General features: G+C 37.5%; 1 protein-coding gene and 1 non-coding gene across 2 annotated transcripts; both read right to left on the minus strand.

Annotated features, from left to right (window-relative positions):
- Nucleotides 1-5,318: 5,318 nt before the first annotated feature.
- On the minus strand, nucleotides 5,319-7,366 carry COX7C (cytochrome c oxidase subunit 7C). Its single transcript, XM_027100684.1, has 3 exons — nucleotides 7,155-7,366; nucleotides 6,267-6,395; nucleotides 5,319-5,428 (listed from the first exon to the last, which is right to left on the minus strand). The coding sequence occupies exons 1-2, from the start codon at nucleotides 7,227-7,229 to the stop codon at nucleotides 6,279-6,281; spliced, it is 192 nt and encodes a 63-aa protein (XP_026956485.1). The 5' UTR covers nucleotides 7,230-7,366; the 3' UTR covers nucleotides 5,319-5,428; nucleotides 6,267-6,278.
- LOC113617708 (small nucleolar RNA Z39) lies at nucleotides 5,525-5,587 on the minus strand. Its single transcript, XR_003431719.1, has one exon. It is a non-coding gene; the product is annotated as a small nucleolar RNA Z39 (small nucleolar RNA).
- Nucleotides 7,367-18,934: the final 11,568 nt, after the last annotated feature.

The raw sequence follows: 18,934 nt of genomic DNA on the forward strand, positions 1-18,934 counted from the left end.
TTCTCATATTTTCATTTGTCAAAGCAAAGGAGACAGTGTTCAATCCTGCCATGCATACAGAAATAGAACTGGCATATTCTTGAAAGGCCCTAATGACTACTATACCAGGTTAGAGAAAGACCCAGATAACTTGTACCCATATTCAAATATGAGTTCAAGAAGTCTCTCCAAAATTAACTGTAAATTATAATTATATACTAAAAAAATCTTCACTGTATTAACGTAATACAAAGAAAATGGCTATGTTCCTTCTGGTCTACAAAATTTTAACAGCTGTGAGAACAAGGTATCATTTCGTAATGGATGAAACTTTTTTAATTGTTTGACGTGACAGAGTATAAATCATGTAAAAGCTTTCATTATTTACTATAGAGAAATTATTTTCTATTGAGACAGAAAAAAAGAATTAACACTATTTCTCCTCTTTTCTAAAATCAGCTTAATCTTAAATTATACTCTAAAGACCTACGCTATGGCCTTTACTGGCTACACTAAAATAAAGGCTTATTACATTTTGACATTGGGGTCGATCTTTTCAGTATACTTTATAGTTGCAGCAGGCATTGTCTTTTACACACCCCATAACCACTTTCTTCTCCCGTTCTATTAGAATGCTGGTTTGTTCCAGTTTCCACTTTTTTCACGTTAAGACTTGGAAGAAAATATTAATTGCTCAAATGTAATCACTGCAGTGACTGTCATTTCCCTTGCTAGTGTTGTATTTAGAAATGGGTATATTATATCCCTTGTGTCCAATGAACGGAGAAGGAGTTTGCTAGTGGGCTTCTAGGAAATCTTTCTTCATTCTTAAAAATAACTTGAACAGATTCTTTTCTTGCTGGATATTGTCAAGTCTGTATGGGATGCCTGGAACTGTAGCAGCCATCTCATGACAAAGAAATAGTTTACAGACAATAGGCTGAGTTTGGATAGAATGCCCTTAAATTCTTTGAGCTCTATCTTTTGTTATGTAAAACATATTCCCTAACCCTTTAAGCCAGTGCTTCTCAAAATGTTGGTCTCAAACAGGACCAACAGCTACTGTCGGAATGTAAATCAATATACATTTTCTTTCAAGGAAGGTTATCTACAAAGAACATCAGATGGACTAAACAGTGTGGTCAGTGACATAGTTAAATTACACTTTGGCAGAAAATCTTAATCTCATTGAGTCTGCAACTGTTATTATTTGGTTGGAGAACTCAACTAATAAAGTTACCTGGGAAAAATTCATTTTTCTTCAGAAAACACTGACACATACACCATTTTGGTGTACAGACCAGAAAGTCTGGGGTTTGCTTTTAGGTAATTTTGCTATTCTTGGTTTCAATTCAGTAATTCATTCAATAAATGTTCACTGATCACTTAAATTATACATGTAGTATAAATGAATAAGTAAAAGCTGCCCTGGTCTCAGAAAAATTACAAGTTGGTATGGGACATAGGAAGGGAAATCAGTGATTACAGTACTTGCCAAGGTTAACTATAAAGCTGTTTACAGGGTGTTGGAGACTTAAGTGTATTATGTTTGGGAGGAATTGGCAAGGGAAAACTACAGAAAAAGGTGGCACCTGAGCTAAGTTAATATGTGGAGGCAGTTCACAAAACTGGAGCTGTGGCCAGGGTGAGGCTGAAACCATAGAGAAATGATTGTCATGTTAAAGAGTTTTAATTTTACTGATGGTGACTGCTTATTACATAATCAGCTTGCATTTACTACCATGATTCCAGGCATTTTTGGACATGGTTAAGGTTGAAGTTATTTGCTGGACTAGTTAGAACTGTAGCTAGACTTAGTAATTGAAAATACCAATCTATAACTGCCAAATGGCCTTGGGATTAACTTGAACAATTTATACAATGTCCGTTTTAGTTCCTCTACCTCACTTGTTTTTGAGTTAAGCACTCTGTTTTAATCTTCACAATATCCTAAGATAGTTACTCTGATACACAAGGAAACTGAGGCAGAGATAGTCTCTAGTTGAGCTGAAACACGGTCAAGGCTGGCTTTGAATCCAGTCAAATCTTAGTCCTGAGTCCATATTCTTAACCCCTTTTGTACTGCTTCTCTGGCGAAATGTAGGACGTTTTGATTTTTCCCATTAGGGTGGCCAAAGCTTAATTACGATAATTCTGGTTTCCTTGAAATGATTCCTGGGTTTCAGCCCCCAACCAAAATCCCTAATCAGGTATTCTGGAGTCAGGGAAGCCTCTGCATAAGGTACACTTGGCCTAGTGTAGTTTCATGAAGTGGGTCCACCCAGTGTAACCTTTTATAAGAGAATCTGGATTTTTATGGGAATCTTGTGGTTTTAGGTGTTGGCCTGAACTTTTAAAAACCAGTGCAGGGGAGAAATATATACATAAAATTGAAAAAAAATCAATATTCTGTGATGGTTTTAAAAACTCAAGCCAACACTTAAAAAAAATTAAACTGGAGTCACATGCTTATATGAAATTGTGAAAAAAAAATTAAACTGGAGTCACATGTTTATATGAAATTGTGAAAAAAAATTAAACTGGAGTCACATGTTTATATGAAATTGTGATGGTTAATTTTACATTATCAAGTTGACTGGGCCATGGTGTCCAGATATTTGGCCAAATATTACTCTGGATATTTCTGTTAAAATATTTTTTGGGATGAGATTGCCATTTTTTTTTTTGGCCACACTGCACGGCTTGCAGGATCTTAGTTCCCCAACTAGGAGTTGAACCTGGGCCATGGCAGTGAAACTGCGAAGTCCTCACCACTGGACTGTTAGGGAATTCCCGAGATTACTACTTAAACCGTTTCAGTAAAACCTACTCTCCATAACGTGGGTGAGCCACATCCAATTAGTTGAAGGCATTAACAGAAAAAGACAGACTTCTCCGGAAGAGGAAATTCCGTTAGCAGATGGCTTCTGACTGGAATATCAACTCCTCCCTGGGTCTATAACCTTCAGTTTACCCCATAGACTGTTGATCTGACAGACCCCCTACAATTGCAAGAACCAATTCCTTAAAATAAATCTCTCTATAGACACATGCTGTTGGTTGTTTCTCTGGAGAACCCCAATACGAAAACTAAAAAGTTGTCTAGTCTCTATCACTCAATATTCTTACACACTAAGAGCCAGCCTGTTGAAGGCCTTTTATGGGGATGGGGTAAACCGCATTCCTATCCCGGGAAAGGGAGGTTTTTCTCTCATTCCTGTACACCACTCAAATACTTTAACTCAATTCAGAGAGAAATTTAATAAATGACATTTTCTACCTAGACCCTGCTGTAAAATACTGTTACTTTCGACTCTTGATATATTTTAAATCCGGGGAAAAAAAATTCTTCATTTAGGACTTGCCAGGACTTAAAATGTTTTTATATAGCTCAATGAATTTCAAAATAGGAAGGCTCTATTCCCATTTCCTCCAAGAAAACCCTGAAGGCTAAATTTGTAATTTAGCAAAGATTTGAACGAAGAATTCAAAATCATTATATGAACCCTGAACTCTTACTCTTGCTTCTACTGTTCCAAAAGGTAGAAATCATTAATGTTGTATCAAAAAACTCTCCAAGCACAGAACATGACTCATCAATGGATAATCAAAAAACAACACACAAATACATAGAATAGTTGGACAAAGTCATTTAGACTAAATTGCATCCATATTTAAGTAATTGCCAGGCAGTTACTAAAGAGCCTAAAGATAGGTATTCTAGTGACCAAACTGGGATTAAAATATTCAGTAGCTAATTACTTTCCCCCTGCCCTAATATAAAGCCCTTGGAACTAAGTCATTGTATTTTAAGTGGTAAGCAGCATTTCATTTCATAATTTTGATTCACTGATACAGCTAATCAGAGCCATCTTGCAACCCATTTCTACTAGTCAAGCTCCAGAGTAGAATGGGCATATCTCCTATATTGTCTCACATGCTATTACATTCCATTTCAGTTTTTTGTTTTTAAATTATTAATTTATTTATGGCTGCATTGGGTCTTTGTTGCCGCTCGCAGGCTTTCTCTAGTTGCGGCGAGCAGGGGCTACTCTTTGTTGCAGTGCGTGGGCTTCTCGTTGTGGTGGATTCTCTTGTTGCGGAGCACGGGCTCTAGGCATGTGGGTTTCAGTAGCTCTGGCACAATGGCTTAGTTGCTCGGCGCCATGTGGGATCTTCCTGGACCAGGGCTCTAACCCATGTCCCCTGCATTGGCAGGCGGATTCTTAACCACTGCGCCACTAGGGAAGTCCCTCAAATAGTTCTTTCATTCAGTCTAAACAAGACTAACATTGGTCAGTAGCACATTTATCATGGCAAAAATTTCAGTTTTAGGGTACAGGTCTAGAGGAAAAAAAGGAAGCTCTTGAACTTAAACCTGCTAACACTACTGGTTTTCCTAATGATCAACTAATTATCACTCATGGAGAAAAATGAATTTACTCCCTCAAAGTAAAAAAAGACCAAAAGTTATCTTTTTTCTGCTGCCTTTAAATTAAAAACAAAAAATACAGGACAAAGTTTGCATTTCTTTTATAATGAATTACCGACAGATTCCTGACCCAGGAATCAAAAATTAAAATTCATAATTTGAAACCAAGAAAAAGCTAAATGACATACATATTTAATTAAGAAACTAATAATGCAATATTACCCAAATAAAAAGTAAGCACAGGGACTCCCCTGGTGGTGCAGTAGTTAAGAAGTTGCTTGCCAATGAACGGGACACGGGTTCGAGCCCTGGTCTGGGAAGATCCCACATGCCATGGAGCAACTAAGCCCGTGTGCCACAACTACTGAGCCTGTGCTATAGGGCCTGTGAGCCACAACTACTGAGCCCACGCTCTGCAGCAAGAGAAGCCACCACAATGAAAAGCCCGCATGCTGCAACAAAGAGTAGGTCCCACTCACCGCAACTGGAGAAAACCAGAGTGCCGCAACAAAGACCCAATGCAGGTAAAAAAAAAAAAAAACAATCCTAATCTAACACAGTCTATTCGTCCAAGATAACAGTGTGAATCTATGTATGTTCTCTTCCATCTCAATATGTCACGTAATGACAAGTTCAACAGCCAAGCAACCTCATCTTCTGGATGGACCAGTAAATTTGTACTGTCCATGTCTACAGAGTCCTGCCCCCTTTCCAGCATACCTGTGAGTGGCCCTTATGAATAGTTTGGTTGGAGAAAGCAAAGTCTCCACTGTTAAAAGCTATGGAAGAGACTCTTAATTCAAACAGTATTAGGTTGGTGGATGAGACAAATTGGAGCATGTAAAAAAAAAAAAAAAAAAACAAGCACATGCTCAATTATCATGTTCCATATTTCAGAGAAGAGGCATTAAGGGTTTATGCTGTAAGTTTATTTACAAACACATCTAGGATGCTGAGTTCAAGAGTTTGATCCTTTTTTCAAAGAGACTGCACATCTTAAAATGCTCCTCTTCGTATCTGTGAATAAAAAATTAACGATATTAAAGAACCCATTCATTTAACAGAAATATGTAGTTTCATTAATATATTGTCTGTCCTTCGATTTATGACTGGTACATCAGAAAGCGTTTACAGTATCATGACTTTATTCATACTGATTTTCTTCATCATATGCACCAGAGTCTTCCCAAGTAATGGCTTGGATAAATCATTTCCCTTCTAAACTAAGACAATTAAAGTCTTTCTTTTCCAAAGTATATTTTGGGATTTATTCCAATCATCCCACAGAGATTCCTTTAGTGTTACTTTTGCTGAAAATTCTGATTATAATTTAACTAAATAAATCCTTTCTTCTCACTCAGGGAATCTGCTCATCTTGCTGCACACAAGATTCCTTCAGGTATACACTAATATATACTGCCCTCAAGACAGGTTAGCGTTAATCAGTTTACTAGAGCTTTACCTGGTCAAGTACCTGAGCTCTGGAACGAGACTGCCTGGGTAAAAATTCTGGTCCACCATCACTAGCTATGGAACACTGGGCAACTTAACATTTTTTTTTTTTTGGTCTCAGATCAGGTTAACATCATCCACCTCAGTCTTGCCTGGTAGCCAACCTGAGCTTAATGATGTAAAGTGTGCCTGACAAAGCGCAGCACTCAATAAACACTGGCTTTCACACAAAGATACATTTGTTTATAGGTTTAACCTGTCTCTCTCAATGCCACACCCACACTTAACTTCAAGAATTACAACAACACACAATAGTGTATTTGTGATTTTGGGGGGCATGGTAAGGAAAGAAAGGAAAAAAGGGGAAACCTCTGTGAAGATTAGAAATGCACTAATTATTTACCTGTCTCATGGATTATTTTTTAAGCAGTTGGTGTCTTACTATATAGAAAGGTGCAGCAAATCCAGACCCAAAGTACAGAGTCATCATAGCTAGTAACCGCCACTTGTTTTCCACTGAAAATGGTATATTCTGTTGGGAAAAAAAGAGAAAAGAAACTGAACTTCAAATCACCTGATTTTATAAATCAAAAATAAGCATACAGGAAACGCTATTTTTTCCATAATCAGGTTATATATATATGCCATATACCATAACACTTTTTTAAACACTACCTTTCAAATCCTATGACCTGCATCACACAAAACACTAGAAGGTAAAAAAAATATTCATCAACTCTACCCCTCTACACCCTTTCTCGGCCCATTAATACTAGGCTTCAGGTAACCCTCGGAGGGTGTTACTGCTAACTACCCAATTTAAACTATTTATACTTGAGGCTAAAACCAACTTCAATCAAGGGCGGTTAATACTAATTTCGTCAACTAGTTGGAGACTAGCCCCACACCACAGGCCCTCATATCCTCAACGTTCCAATGACTTTCACTTCCAGTTCGGTGACCTCTAGCTGGGCTTTAAGCCGCAATACCTGCAGCCAGGCGCTTCAGGGCCCTCCATATTTTGAAGGGCGGGGTGGGGCGCGAGGGGGAAATGGGGGAGCACTAATGTGAGGTAAAGCCTCTGGCTTTACCTACTCATTCCTTTTCCCGACTACGGCGCGCAGCCAGCGTCCTGAACTTTCTCCCTGGTCCCTGGAGGAACTGGAATGCTAGTCGACGTCCCAGATCAAAACCCCGGCTTCCCATCTCTCTCTCCACGGCCCATAGGCGGCCTTGGAGTTCAGCCAGTCGCAGCCCAGTGCCCCCTGAGCCAGGCCCCTTCCATACTAACCTTCCCCGGACCCTCCTCATAGTGGCTCCTACGGACCACAGAGGTTGTGAACCTCCGGATGCTCTGTCCCAACATAGCGCTGTTGGAAGCCCTGCGAAAGGCGCAGAAACTGAAGGCGGAAAAAATGGCAGCAACACACCCAGCACTCCTTTCCTCACGACCTTGTCCCTTGTGGGTAAGGACCGAAAGGGAAGATGGGAAATGGGGCAGAGCTCTCGGAACATGCGACAAAGCGGCGGCCCCAGAGGATTGTGGGAATTGTAGTTCAGAAAATCGTGGCGCCTTGTCGGCCCTGAAAGATTGTGGGAAATGTAGTCTCGCCCAGGTTCCGGTAGGATCAGAATATTCTTACCAGCAGTGTTTCTTCCAGACGTGAGTTCTTGTCGAGTTCTAGTCCGGGTTCTTGGGGCCTGTTTCTAGAACGATTTTACTGAAGTTAACGAAGCAGTTTCACCATGTGTGTTCTAGTTTATGGAAAAGGAAAATAAGCCTCTCCCTTTTCTTTTTTTTGTGACTATATGCTAAGTGTGTGATTTGCAGTGCTACTTTGCCAGCGCTGCGAGAGATGTATATGCTCTTATCTCACCGGAAGGAAACGAAGCGTAAACACGAGTAACCAAATAATATGCAGTACAAAGGGTTTCAGAGAGAAAACTGAGTTGAAGTGCGAAGGGAAGGATTCCTGGAGATATAGAGAACTAAGTAGAACAGAAATAGGAAGAGAGGGAAGAGAAAACTCAGGGCCAGTATGAGTATGGCATGTTGGGAGTGTGGAAGAGAAAGCAGCCTCTGATTCGGAGCCAGCCTGGACCAGGAATGGATGTTCTCCTGCTGAACCTAAACAATTTAAGAGGACATGCACGTCAAAGTTTCTCATGTCAGTGATGGCTCAAGGAAATAAGATCACTCTATTATATATGAAAATAGACAAAACATGAACATTGTTCAAGTCACAAAAATGACCAAACATCACCATACCCAGTCAATACGATGACTTCTGCTTCTTTATCAATTACAACCTTAACCGTAGGCTAGTCTTCCTCCCTCCTACGTAGAATTTAGTAAGAGAGCAAAAGTCACTGGAAAGAAGCCCAAAGCCTGTTAAGTCCTAACATCTTACTGAGATCCGCAGGGTTTCTCTGGGTATTCGGTCACCCTTACTGCAATGAGTAATAAACCCAGCTTCTTCATTTACAGATGTATTCCTGATAGTCTTTGACTAGTGGGTATTGGAAGAAAATGGTCATAAATGAGACTGGGAAAGTATTAGGTTAGATTGTGAAAGGCCCTGCTAACCTAAGTTTTCATCTGTGGCAGAGTGTACATTGCGTCAGATAACTCATTTATACAGCAGTAGTGAATAAAGTCAAGTAGGATTTAAGTCTTGCTTTGAAAACTGGTTATAAAGTGTATGCTTTAATCTTTCTTTAGCTTTTGAAAGAGAAAAGCCATGTTTCACCTCGACAAAAAACATGAACAAAAGTGAAGAAGTTCTATTTCTACAAGTAACTTCTAATTGAGTAGAGATGCATGTAATGCATAATTGGTGTTCTCCTCCTAATTGATAGAGGATTATGATATTCAGTTTTTTAAAAAGTCCCCATCAATGTCTTTATGTATTAAAGGATTATGATTTAACTATAATTGGGAGATGTTTTCACAGTTAATAGTTAATGTTTTCTGAATTCTCTTTTTCAGTCTAATGTAAGTAATATCTCCTGTATATTTGGTTTATCGTTACTTCTAATTCACATTAATTGATGCTCGTCTGTGTATCTGGCTTTCAGCTACCTCCAAAGGGAACTCCAGGAGAGATTCTAGCATATGGCTTTGAAATTATCTGCCTCCTCATGGGCTCTGTGACCAATTAAAGACAGTGGCAAATTCTTTTCATCAAGAGATAGGGTCTATGCCTTTTCTCCCTGAATCTGGATGGACTCTGTGTGGCTATTTTGACCAAGAGAATTTGCCATAAGTAACGCTGTGCCAGTATCCTGCCCAGGCCTTATGATATTGGCAGCTTCCTTTCCTGTCTTTTGGAACATTTGCCCCTGCAACCCTGAGCTTCATGTAAGAAGTTTGACTACTCTGCTGGAGAGGCCTCCTGAAGAGTACTCAAGAATGCACCGAAAAACAGTGGGGGGTCGGGCTCAGGTGTCAGGTATGTGAGTGAAGCTATCTTGGATTCTCCAGTCCAGTCCAGGTACCAGCTGAATATCACTGAGGGCCCCCGGTCAATGCTGTGTAGAGAAGAGTAGCCCAGTTTAGCCCTGCCCAAAATGCTGATCTACAGATTTGTGAGACATAATTAAATGGTTGTTCTTTCAAGCCATTAAGTTTGGGGTAGTTTGTTATGCAATAGTAAATAACTGGAATAAGAACTGCTCAGCTGAACCCACCAGCCTCCAAAACTATAAGAGAAAATAATAAGTTGTTTTAAGCTGCTAAATTTTAGGGTAGTTTGTGATAAAGGAGTGGAAACCTGGAACATGTATCATGCACAGTTTCTTATATATATATAGGCTAACAATCTAAATTCAGTCAAAATGGCTGGCAAGGAAAATGCAAATCACCCTTGAGAACCTTTTGATTCAGTATGACACTCTTTTGCTATAAAATGAATTTTAAGAGAAATGAGACATTTCATGGATTGGAACAAAACAGAAAAGATCTTTAGGGACACGAGGTTTACTCCCAAGTTGTACTTTAAAAATAAAATCCAATTATTTTAATAGTGAATAGGATGTATATCATAGAGTAAGCAATCTGCTTTTTAGACCCACATGAATCTTTGGAAGCTGAAATTACATTATATAGAACAATATATCTAAAAATTAAAGTACAATATTTGTCATGTCTCTCAACAGCTACTATATTAGATTTTTAGGAACTAGGTTAGAGTTTACTTAAATTGTTTGCTGAAGAAATTATATGTTTCTGTCCTACATTGAAACACTCAAGTTTTCAAGTTTCTTTTGGTCTCAAGTTTTTAGAATTTCCTGCTACTGTAGCATTAAAGTCGGAATGCTGTGCTAACTTTTTTTGAAATTTTACATTTGTAGAGGGAAAAAAAAACTGGTTTTACGAAAGGAGAAAATGTGATTCCACTGAGGCAGTTAGGGTTGGAAAATATGCTGCCAGCCTTACAAATGATGTAGTGATGACCAACTGGAAGAAAAATTTCTGCAAAAAAGAAAAAAAAATGTTTATGTGATCAAGCTGTATATTTTACTCTTCATCTTGCTTTATTACTTTTGAACACCATTTTTTCCTTAAAAGCCTTTCATGTTTTTTATTCCAACTTTATTGCTTAATCTCAATGAAGCTTTAAGGATGATTCACTTTTTAAAGATTAATTTATAGTTTAGTTATTTGTCATTGAGAATTGCCAAATATAGGTAGGTACATTTTTACAAGGTGAACACAGAAAATAACATTTCTCAATTTGAAAATCAATGATTGTATTTATATTTATGTTCCATCTCCTTCTTGACTTAGCTTGCAATGATACTGGTATTGCTTTGACTAGTTTTCTTTAAATTCACTATGGCATTTCCTGCTTGTGTCTATAACTGGAATACTAAATAATCAAATAGTTCCATTCATTTATTTTAAGGAAACATAATGTAAATGAGGAAGGGGAATCTGAAAATGAATTTAATGCATCATTCTAAAAAGAAATCCTTTTGTTAGAAGTAAGAGAAACATAGGAGATATTTGAAAGTAAACCAACTTTCTTGCATTACTTACGTTGTTTTGTCAAGAATTGTGCAAATAAGGACTATCTGGAAGTCTTGGTTTATAACTAGGCCCTTTTTTGTTGATCAGTGCATATAAAGTGCTGCTATATTTCTTCCAGATTCAGGTGAGATTGCAGGAATCTGATCAAAGGCACTTTGTTCCTCTAGACAATGTTCCTCTTTACAGTCCAGAAAGATGTTTGTTTATGCTATAACAGCTTTTGTATTTGGCCTTTCGGTTTGGGCTTATAATTAAGAAAAATGGGTTTTCTTGAGAATAACATTTATGCACTTTGAGTAAATTATTAGTGAATTCACCAAACAGTTCTTTTAAACATTTCAACGAATTATAAAATTATACAAAGTGGGTTAGGTTTAATTTCCAGTTCTCTTCACATCCTTCAATTAAGCTATACCCTCACTAACAACATTTAAAACTGTATCATTGTCCCTGAATTGTGTTCAGCATCTCCTTACCACTTTGTACTAAGGGATATTATAAGCAACAGACTTATGAAACTCTTGCTGGGTTTACTATGCGGATTTTTTTTTTTCCTTTGAGGATGTGTTTCAGTATATTTCATGGTGTCATTTTTATGAGGACCCATAGGAGAAATTTCTCTCTGGTCTAAAATAAACATGCTTCTCCTGAGTAGCTGATTTGCTTTTGCCTTATGAGTGCTGTGAATAACAAACTTTATTGCGATTTCTTCCTTATACTGATTCCTAGAAAGCTTAGAGCCAAATGTGGAGACTGTGAATGTATTTTGTATACTTTACTCCTAGCTCCATCTTCTCTTCTTTATTTAGCTTTGCTTCACTTTTCTACCCAATTTTATTTTATCTTGTTATATAGTATGTGTCTTTGTTCTATACCTCAAATGTTTAGCATGTAAATAAGCTAATAAATTATAAATTCTCCTCACATAGAAAGTTGTTGTAGTGTTACTTACTTTATTGATTTTTCTCTTTGCTTTCTGGAGCCTGGGCTAGGTAAGGTAATTAAAACTAGCTAATGTAACAAATGATCCCCAAATTTTAATGGCCTAACACAATAAAGATTTATTTCTCACTTATGTCACAATCTGAATCAGATGTTCAGCATGCAATCTTCCACTTGGTAATTCTAGTGCTGTCATCTTCTTGGGCCTCCACTCAATCCTCTGGATCGACCCTGCCTGCCACCATGCTAAGAAGGTAGAGGCACACACAAGGGTCAGGTTAGTAGGTGGCATGCACTATTTGTGCCTATATTCTATTATCCAAACCAATCACATGCTACACAGATTTCTGTGTGTCTGAGAGGAAATTGGAAATGGTTTGGTTGAACACATAGCATCTCCTCTACAGAGACCTTCTAGTGCCTTGCTGGAATCTTATGGAATACTTCTGCAAGAATTCAATATTCAGTGGTTGTATGTTATCTTGGCGCTTTGCTACAGTGGCTGCAAATCCTCATAATTCTTCTGTAATTTCCTGTTCCTGCACATTTCCCCAGAGTTGCACACTCCAGGCAATATACTGTACCTGGAATCAGAATGACATGGGTTCAAATCCAAGATCTACATTAACTGTTTAGCTTTGGGCAAGTTGTACGACCTTTCCTCATCTTTCAAATGGGGACAGTAATCTTACATACTTTGCAGGGTTGTTAGAAGGGTGTTCGGCTGCACCCCTCAGGCCTGCAAGCCTTGTAACTACCCAACTTCCAAACCAAAGTAAGCACCCAGAGATAGAGACAGAAACATCAACAGTTTAGTGGATAGGGGAGCTTACTGAGTTTGCAGCAAAATGTCCTGGAGTGACACCCCACGGCAGACCATAGAAGGCAGGTGGCAGATGGCAGGAAGGACACAACAGCAATCTCACTACTCTCAATACTGGGGGAGAAGCAGGCTACCATTTATAAGGAGGAATTGACTTCAGATAGGCTCATCAGTTACTAGGGAAACCAGCAGCTGGGGCAGGGGACAAGCATGTAGGGAGTTTACTGATTAAGCCCTACGATTAAGAGGATTGGATAGTCATGTGAGTGAAGCAAGGACTGGTCGAGTAGGGGATGTACAGAGAGCAAGAGAACAGCCATATTGAGTGGCCTGACCATACAAAGGGTCAATTGAGATATTTGCTGCTTCAGAGTGTTCTATTAGCAATGGGCCAGTGACAACACCCTTTGGGGAATCCCCCTCCACTTGCCACTTTTTAATTATCTTTCTGTCTTTTCTCAACAGTTTGGCCACTGGAATATGTAGGTCTGAAATATTTTTAAAAAACTGATAAACTACTGTAATGTAAGCTCTTTGAGGGAAGAGAGTGGGGGTTTTTTTTGTTGTTTTTCTGATCACTTAGGTATCATCCTAAGTATCCTCCATAAAGACACTCAATGAATGAATGCTGAAAACAATTAATGAATAGTGTAGTAGTTTGAATTTAAATGAAAATACTATGTTCTGAGTGTAGATTATGATTTAGTTTTTAAAATCCACTTTATTGAGGCACATGTTACATGCAGTAAAACGTCTATTTTGAGTGTCCTGCTCCGCGACGGGAGAGGACACAGCGGCGAGAGGCCCGCGTACCGTAAAAAAAATAAAAGAGTGGCCCCCACTTGCCACAACTAGAGGAAGCCCTGGCACAGAAACGAAGACCCAACACAGCCATAAATAAATAAATAAATAATTTTTAAAAATCCAATACTTTTCCTATCATTTTCAAGAGGAAAGTAAAATCTTTGTTTCTAATATTTGACACAAAGGCTTAGATACATATTAAGAGAATTAAGAGTTTTATTTAAATTCACACTCTAAGGCCTTTCTAGAAGGCAAGATTACCAGGGAAAGGGGGGAGGGGTTGACATCTAGAAGCAGCAAGGGATTAGAGCAACATGCAAGATGAAAAAAAAATATTTGCAGAAATTGCATAATTTTGTTTAGAACAAGATTTTTTGCTTTCTTTGTATAAGAGAAAGAGAGAGAAAGCAAAAATGAAAATTTGGTGGAAAATACACAGTTACAGAATCGAAATAACTTTACAGCTTTAAATAAGTTGTAATTCCACAAAAATAATTCTAGAAAGAGGTGTTAAAGATTAAGGATGCCAAGTTTAAATATATCAGAAAAATAAAATGATAGATTCGAAAGTCTGAGTCATAAAGACCAAAGAAGTCTGACAGGGTGATTTGATAAAAATAATAGGATAAAAAAATAAGATAAACATTCTCATACCTTTCCCTCTTAGGTGCCAAATTGGCCATCTTCTTTGTAAAAGCAACGCCCTCCATCTCTTGTACTTAACCTGACTTCTGTCAATGCTGCCATCATTGAAGAGTTTTAATGATAAGCTCTCCCATGAAGTCCTAATGGCACCATAGACTCAGTCTTTGTAGAAGTGAATGTGTTCCATTAGTGTACCTCCAACCTATACCACAAAGCTACTCTTCTTCCCAATTTTCCTTTTTATGGGTGTCATTCCCTTTTCCTGGTCATCCAAACCCAGAATCTGAGAACTGTCCTTGACTCCTTTTTCTCTTTTCAAGGGACTTACCACTTAATGGGGTAGGGTGGAGAGAACGTCCAGATTGATAGAGGAAAAAACAATCATAGAATGTTATAAATAAGTAGAAATAGGAGGATCTAGACCCAAGACTGAGTCTTCTTTTCCTCTCCTGTGCACACAGTTACCCAGTGTTACAATGATGACCATTTTAAGTGGGTATCTTAGTGCAGATAATAGCTGGTTATTTCTGTCTTAGTTCAAGTAGAAGGAAGATAGGAAAGTATTCCTCCAGTGTTGCTCTAAGTTAGAAGCTTTACACTGATTTTCTAGCTTCTGATTTCAAGGTCACACCTGGTTGTTTATGAAAACAGTACATACACTAAACACAATTCGTAGGTAGAAAAATGTTGCTGTTAGTCTTCCAGCTTCTGAACGCTACTCCACTCCTACCACTCTGTGAGCTCTTCTTTTCTGCATGTTCCTCTCCACGATTCCAGAAAACACACCCTCTTTTTGAGAAAAAAAAAAAAAAGACTTTAATGAGATCTAAAATTAATAAATTTTTAACATGTAGACCATTGATATTATATTGGAGCACGAATGTTCTCTGAAGACTTTCCAAGTTAACAGGAATTGAAGCATAAGTACAAGGAATAATGCTTCTACAGATAATTTCACACAACATGAGGAGGAGGAAAATTCTTTGTGCACGTTTTTGTTTAATCAGGAGAGAATGTTGTGGACAAAATTTAAAATATTCAGGTGGTTTCTGTACCATGTAAGTATTATAAAGTTATAGTAGTTTTTAGATAGTTTCTTTCCTTGGCATGAGTTCAACTATATAATTTACATGTCATATTTTATTTTATTTTTAAAATTAATTTGTTTATTTATTTATTTTTGGCTGCGTTGGGTCTTCGTTGCTGCCTTTGGGCTTTCTCTAGTTGCAGCAAGTGGGGGCTACTCTTTGTTGCGGTGCTTGGGCTTCTCATTGCTGTGGCTTCTCTTGTTGCGGCGCACAGGCTATAGGCACACGGGCTTCAGTAGTTGTGGCATGTGGGCTCTAGAGCACAGGCTCAGTAGTTGTGGCGCACGGGTTTAGTTGCTCCGCGGCATGTGGGATCTTCCCGGACCAGGGCTCGAACCCGTGTCCCCTGCATTGGCAGGCGGATTCTTAACCACTGCACCACCAGGGAAGTCCTACATGTCATATTTTAGATTATAATGTTTTTTATTTAGGTATTTGAAGTTAACATCTTCAATAATAATCTTTAAACAATGCAACAGTTTCAATTTTTCTATGTTGGTTAGAAAGGTATGTTCAACTTGAAAATATAAGAAAACATGATATATTTTAATTAAGTTTTAATAAAATTATTGTTTCTGGCAATATTAAATCATTTTTATCTCTTTCAAACATATTACTGTGCAAATATAACTTTAAAGAGAAATGTAAGGCATCCATGTTGAAACTTTATAATTTTAGCTTGTTTTTGTACTAATGATTCTATTTGTGAATGCAGTACCTAATGTTAGATATGATAGTCTAAGGGTATGTGATTTTATTAATAAGCCAGTTAAGATTGTAAGTAATGTAAGGAAAATTTGGATATGCTGGAGAAAACAAATATAGAAAATTTATAATCATTTTCCCCAGAAAATGCTACCTCATATTTTTAAGAATATGTAGTATATTACATTTTGGTTATAGTGTACAAAATGATTTTAAGGGAATAATGGAATAATATTAAAAGTAAAAAAGTAACCAAAGTGGAATATAGGATTTAGGTCAAATCTTTTCCTTTTGAAATATGCAAATAACTGAAAAAACAAATAGATTTTAGCACAAGCCTTAATACTCCATTTCACTTCACTTTGGTGCCTGTAGGAATAAGCATATTATGAATTTTTAATAAAAAATTTTAAAAAACAACAAAAATTAAATCTAAAAATTTATTTTGAAAGCAGAAGTTCTCTTAAGTTCTCTCTTATTGGTTCTCTTAAGGAGAACCAATAAGCAACAGTTAACTTTTCTTCAATAGGATACAATATTTTAGATGTCTATTAATAACTAGCTAATTTTAAGATGGAAGTACATAGACAGTTTCCAGTGTTATCTAAAATTTAACAGTGCATAGATTTTCTTTGAATAACAAGTGGCCTATAAGAGACCAAAGCTACAGTTTCTAAGTTCATCAATTTTCAGTTGATACGAAAAAAAGGATAATGTTGATTAAACTTGTTTGCTCCTTTTCAAATTTTATTGGTAAAAAACTGTAATGTGGTTTTAAAAATAAGATGGGCTGGGGCTTCCCTGGTGGCGCAGTGGTTGAGAGTCCGCCTGCTGATGCAGGGGATACGGGTTCGTGCCCCGGTCCGGGAAGATCCCACATGCCGTGGAGCGGCTGGGCCCCTGAGCCATGGCTGCTGAGCCTGCGTGTCCAGAGCCTGTGCTCCGCAACGGGAGAGTCCACAACAGTGAGAGGCCCGTGTACCACAAAAAAATAAAATAAAATAAAAAAATAAGATGGGCTAACAAGTGCTTCAGTACTGACACAAAAAAGAATAGAGTATGAAATTTTATTAATCTTATTCAGCCTAATATTTTGTTTATTTAAAACAAACATCTATTTCCTTAAGTATGCGGTAGCTTTTTTTTTAAAGGAAGAAATGGATTAAGTAATTAAAATATGAAGGGACTGAAGAAAAATCTCCCAAATTATATAACCTTAAAAAGTTAATCCCATTATATTATTAAATGAGCGCTCGTTTTAGGCAGCACAGTGAGAACTGAGAGGTAATTGCTGAACTTCTTTTGAGCTTAGTCTTATGCAACCAGAGGGTAGAAGAGAATGTTTTGGAAGATGTTCAACATTTAATTATCTCGATTCTTAGTTTTCCTAATGATTGTCAATACTTTCAACCAATTGAATTCACATACTTATATTGTGTAGTACAAAGAATATGTCAGAACTAATAAAAAATGTAAATGAAAAAAGGAAAGTGGCTAATATTCCTTAGCTTTCTCTTTCTCTTTACCAGCACATTTAAAAAATGCCCAGTTTGCTATGTCTGTGAATATTCTTGCCTATATATGCATAAATGGGACCAGAAATCATAAAGAATGATGGATTTTTTATTGGATTTTAATTACAACTGTGTGTAAGTTTGAACTATAAAATAATTTAAAGAGATTAAGCAGAAAATTAACCATAGTAAAAAAGCAGAATTGTTGTATTAGGAACATGTTCTACCTGCTAGCAATGCAGATTTCAGTTTTTCTTGTTGATCATTAAATTCTATTTTCTAAGGATAAAAGAGATATAGATGCAGACATACAAGCTACAGCCAAAAAACTTTCAAGCTTGTGAAACCACTGGTCTTCCCAGTCCAGTAGTCTGTCTCTGATAGTGGCACCCTATCACCTTGGGGGTGCACATGGATATGGTTCTTAAAGATCAGAATCTGCATGGATTTCATCAGTGAAACTTTATTCCAGAGTATATCTAACTTCTATCAGCATAATGAAATGGTCATTTACACCACTAAGTTTGAGGTGGTTTTTAATGCGTCAATATATAACTGAAACAGAATGAGGTGCTGCCATTGATTTTGGGATCAGGCAGTGGGCTTGTGTCTCAGTTGTTACATGGCATTCTGTGTGTCTTATGCCCAAATGTCCTTCATATTAGACCCATCCTAATATCCTCATCTTAACTTGATTATATCTGCAAAGACCTTATTTCCAAATAAGGTCATATTCACAGGTGTTCTGACTTCAACATATCTTTTTGGGAGGCACAATTTAACCCATAACAGTGGAGCACCAGAAAAGCTGAGGGAATCTGGCCAGGGCACCAACACCAAAGACTGCAAGATCTTCCTAAGTTCCTAGTGCATTTGGTCTTTAGATACACTGAATTATTGGCTTACCAAAAATTTTCAGGTTGCAATTTTCATATGTTTCAATATTCTTCTTGCCTAAGCTATGTGCCTTTTCCCTTCTGCTTGGTGAAAGACTCCTCATCTTTAGGATGTACTACTATATCCTGAGGGCAGCCTTCCCTGGCCCTCCCAGTTTCTCTATACCAAGTCACTCACTCCATTCCAGATGAGCTTGCTTATTAATTCATTCAAATTATTTTAATGCATATTATGTGGCACAATGATAGATACTAGATATATTACTTGGTTACTAGGAATACAGACCTTAGCTCTAAGGTAGGTTACGGACTAGTAGAGGACACTAAAGATAATTATAACAAAGTTCAATAAATGATAAAGTGGTCATAGCATGCTGTGGGCACTTAGGGGAAGAACACCAAGCCCAGGCAATGGCAGAGATGCAAGGGATGACACGAGTCAGGAAATTTTGATACAACGAAGATTAACATCTTAAATGCAAAAAGTCCTTTAATGAAGCACCTATTTTTGACTCTAAAAATGTTCTCTACTACATACTTACCTGTTTAGTCAATCGATTCATTGAATCATTCATTCATTAAATTTGACAGTTATTTCTAGATTGAGGCACTGAGTTAAGTT

The sequence above is a fragment of the Aethalodelphis obliquidens genome, unplaced genomic scaffold, assembly GCF_003676395.1.
Source record: "Aethalodelphis obliquidens isolate GAN/ISIS:26980383/991018 unplaced genomic scaffold, ASM367639v1 scaffold4, whole genome shotgun sequence".
NCBI lineage: Eukaryota > Metazoa > Chordata > Mammalia > Artiodactyla > Delphinidae > Aethalodelphis > Aethalodelphis obliquidens.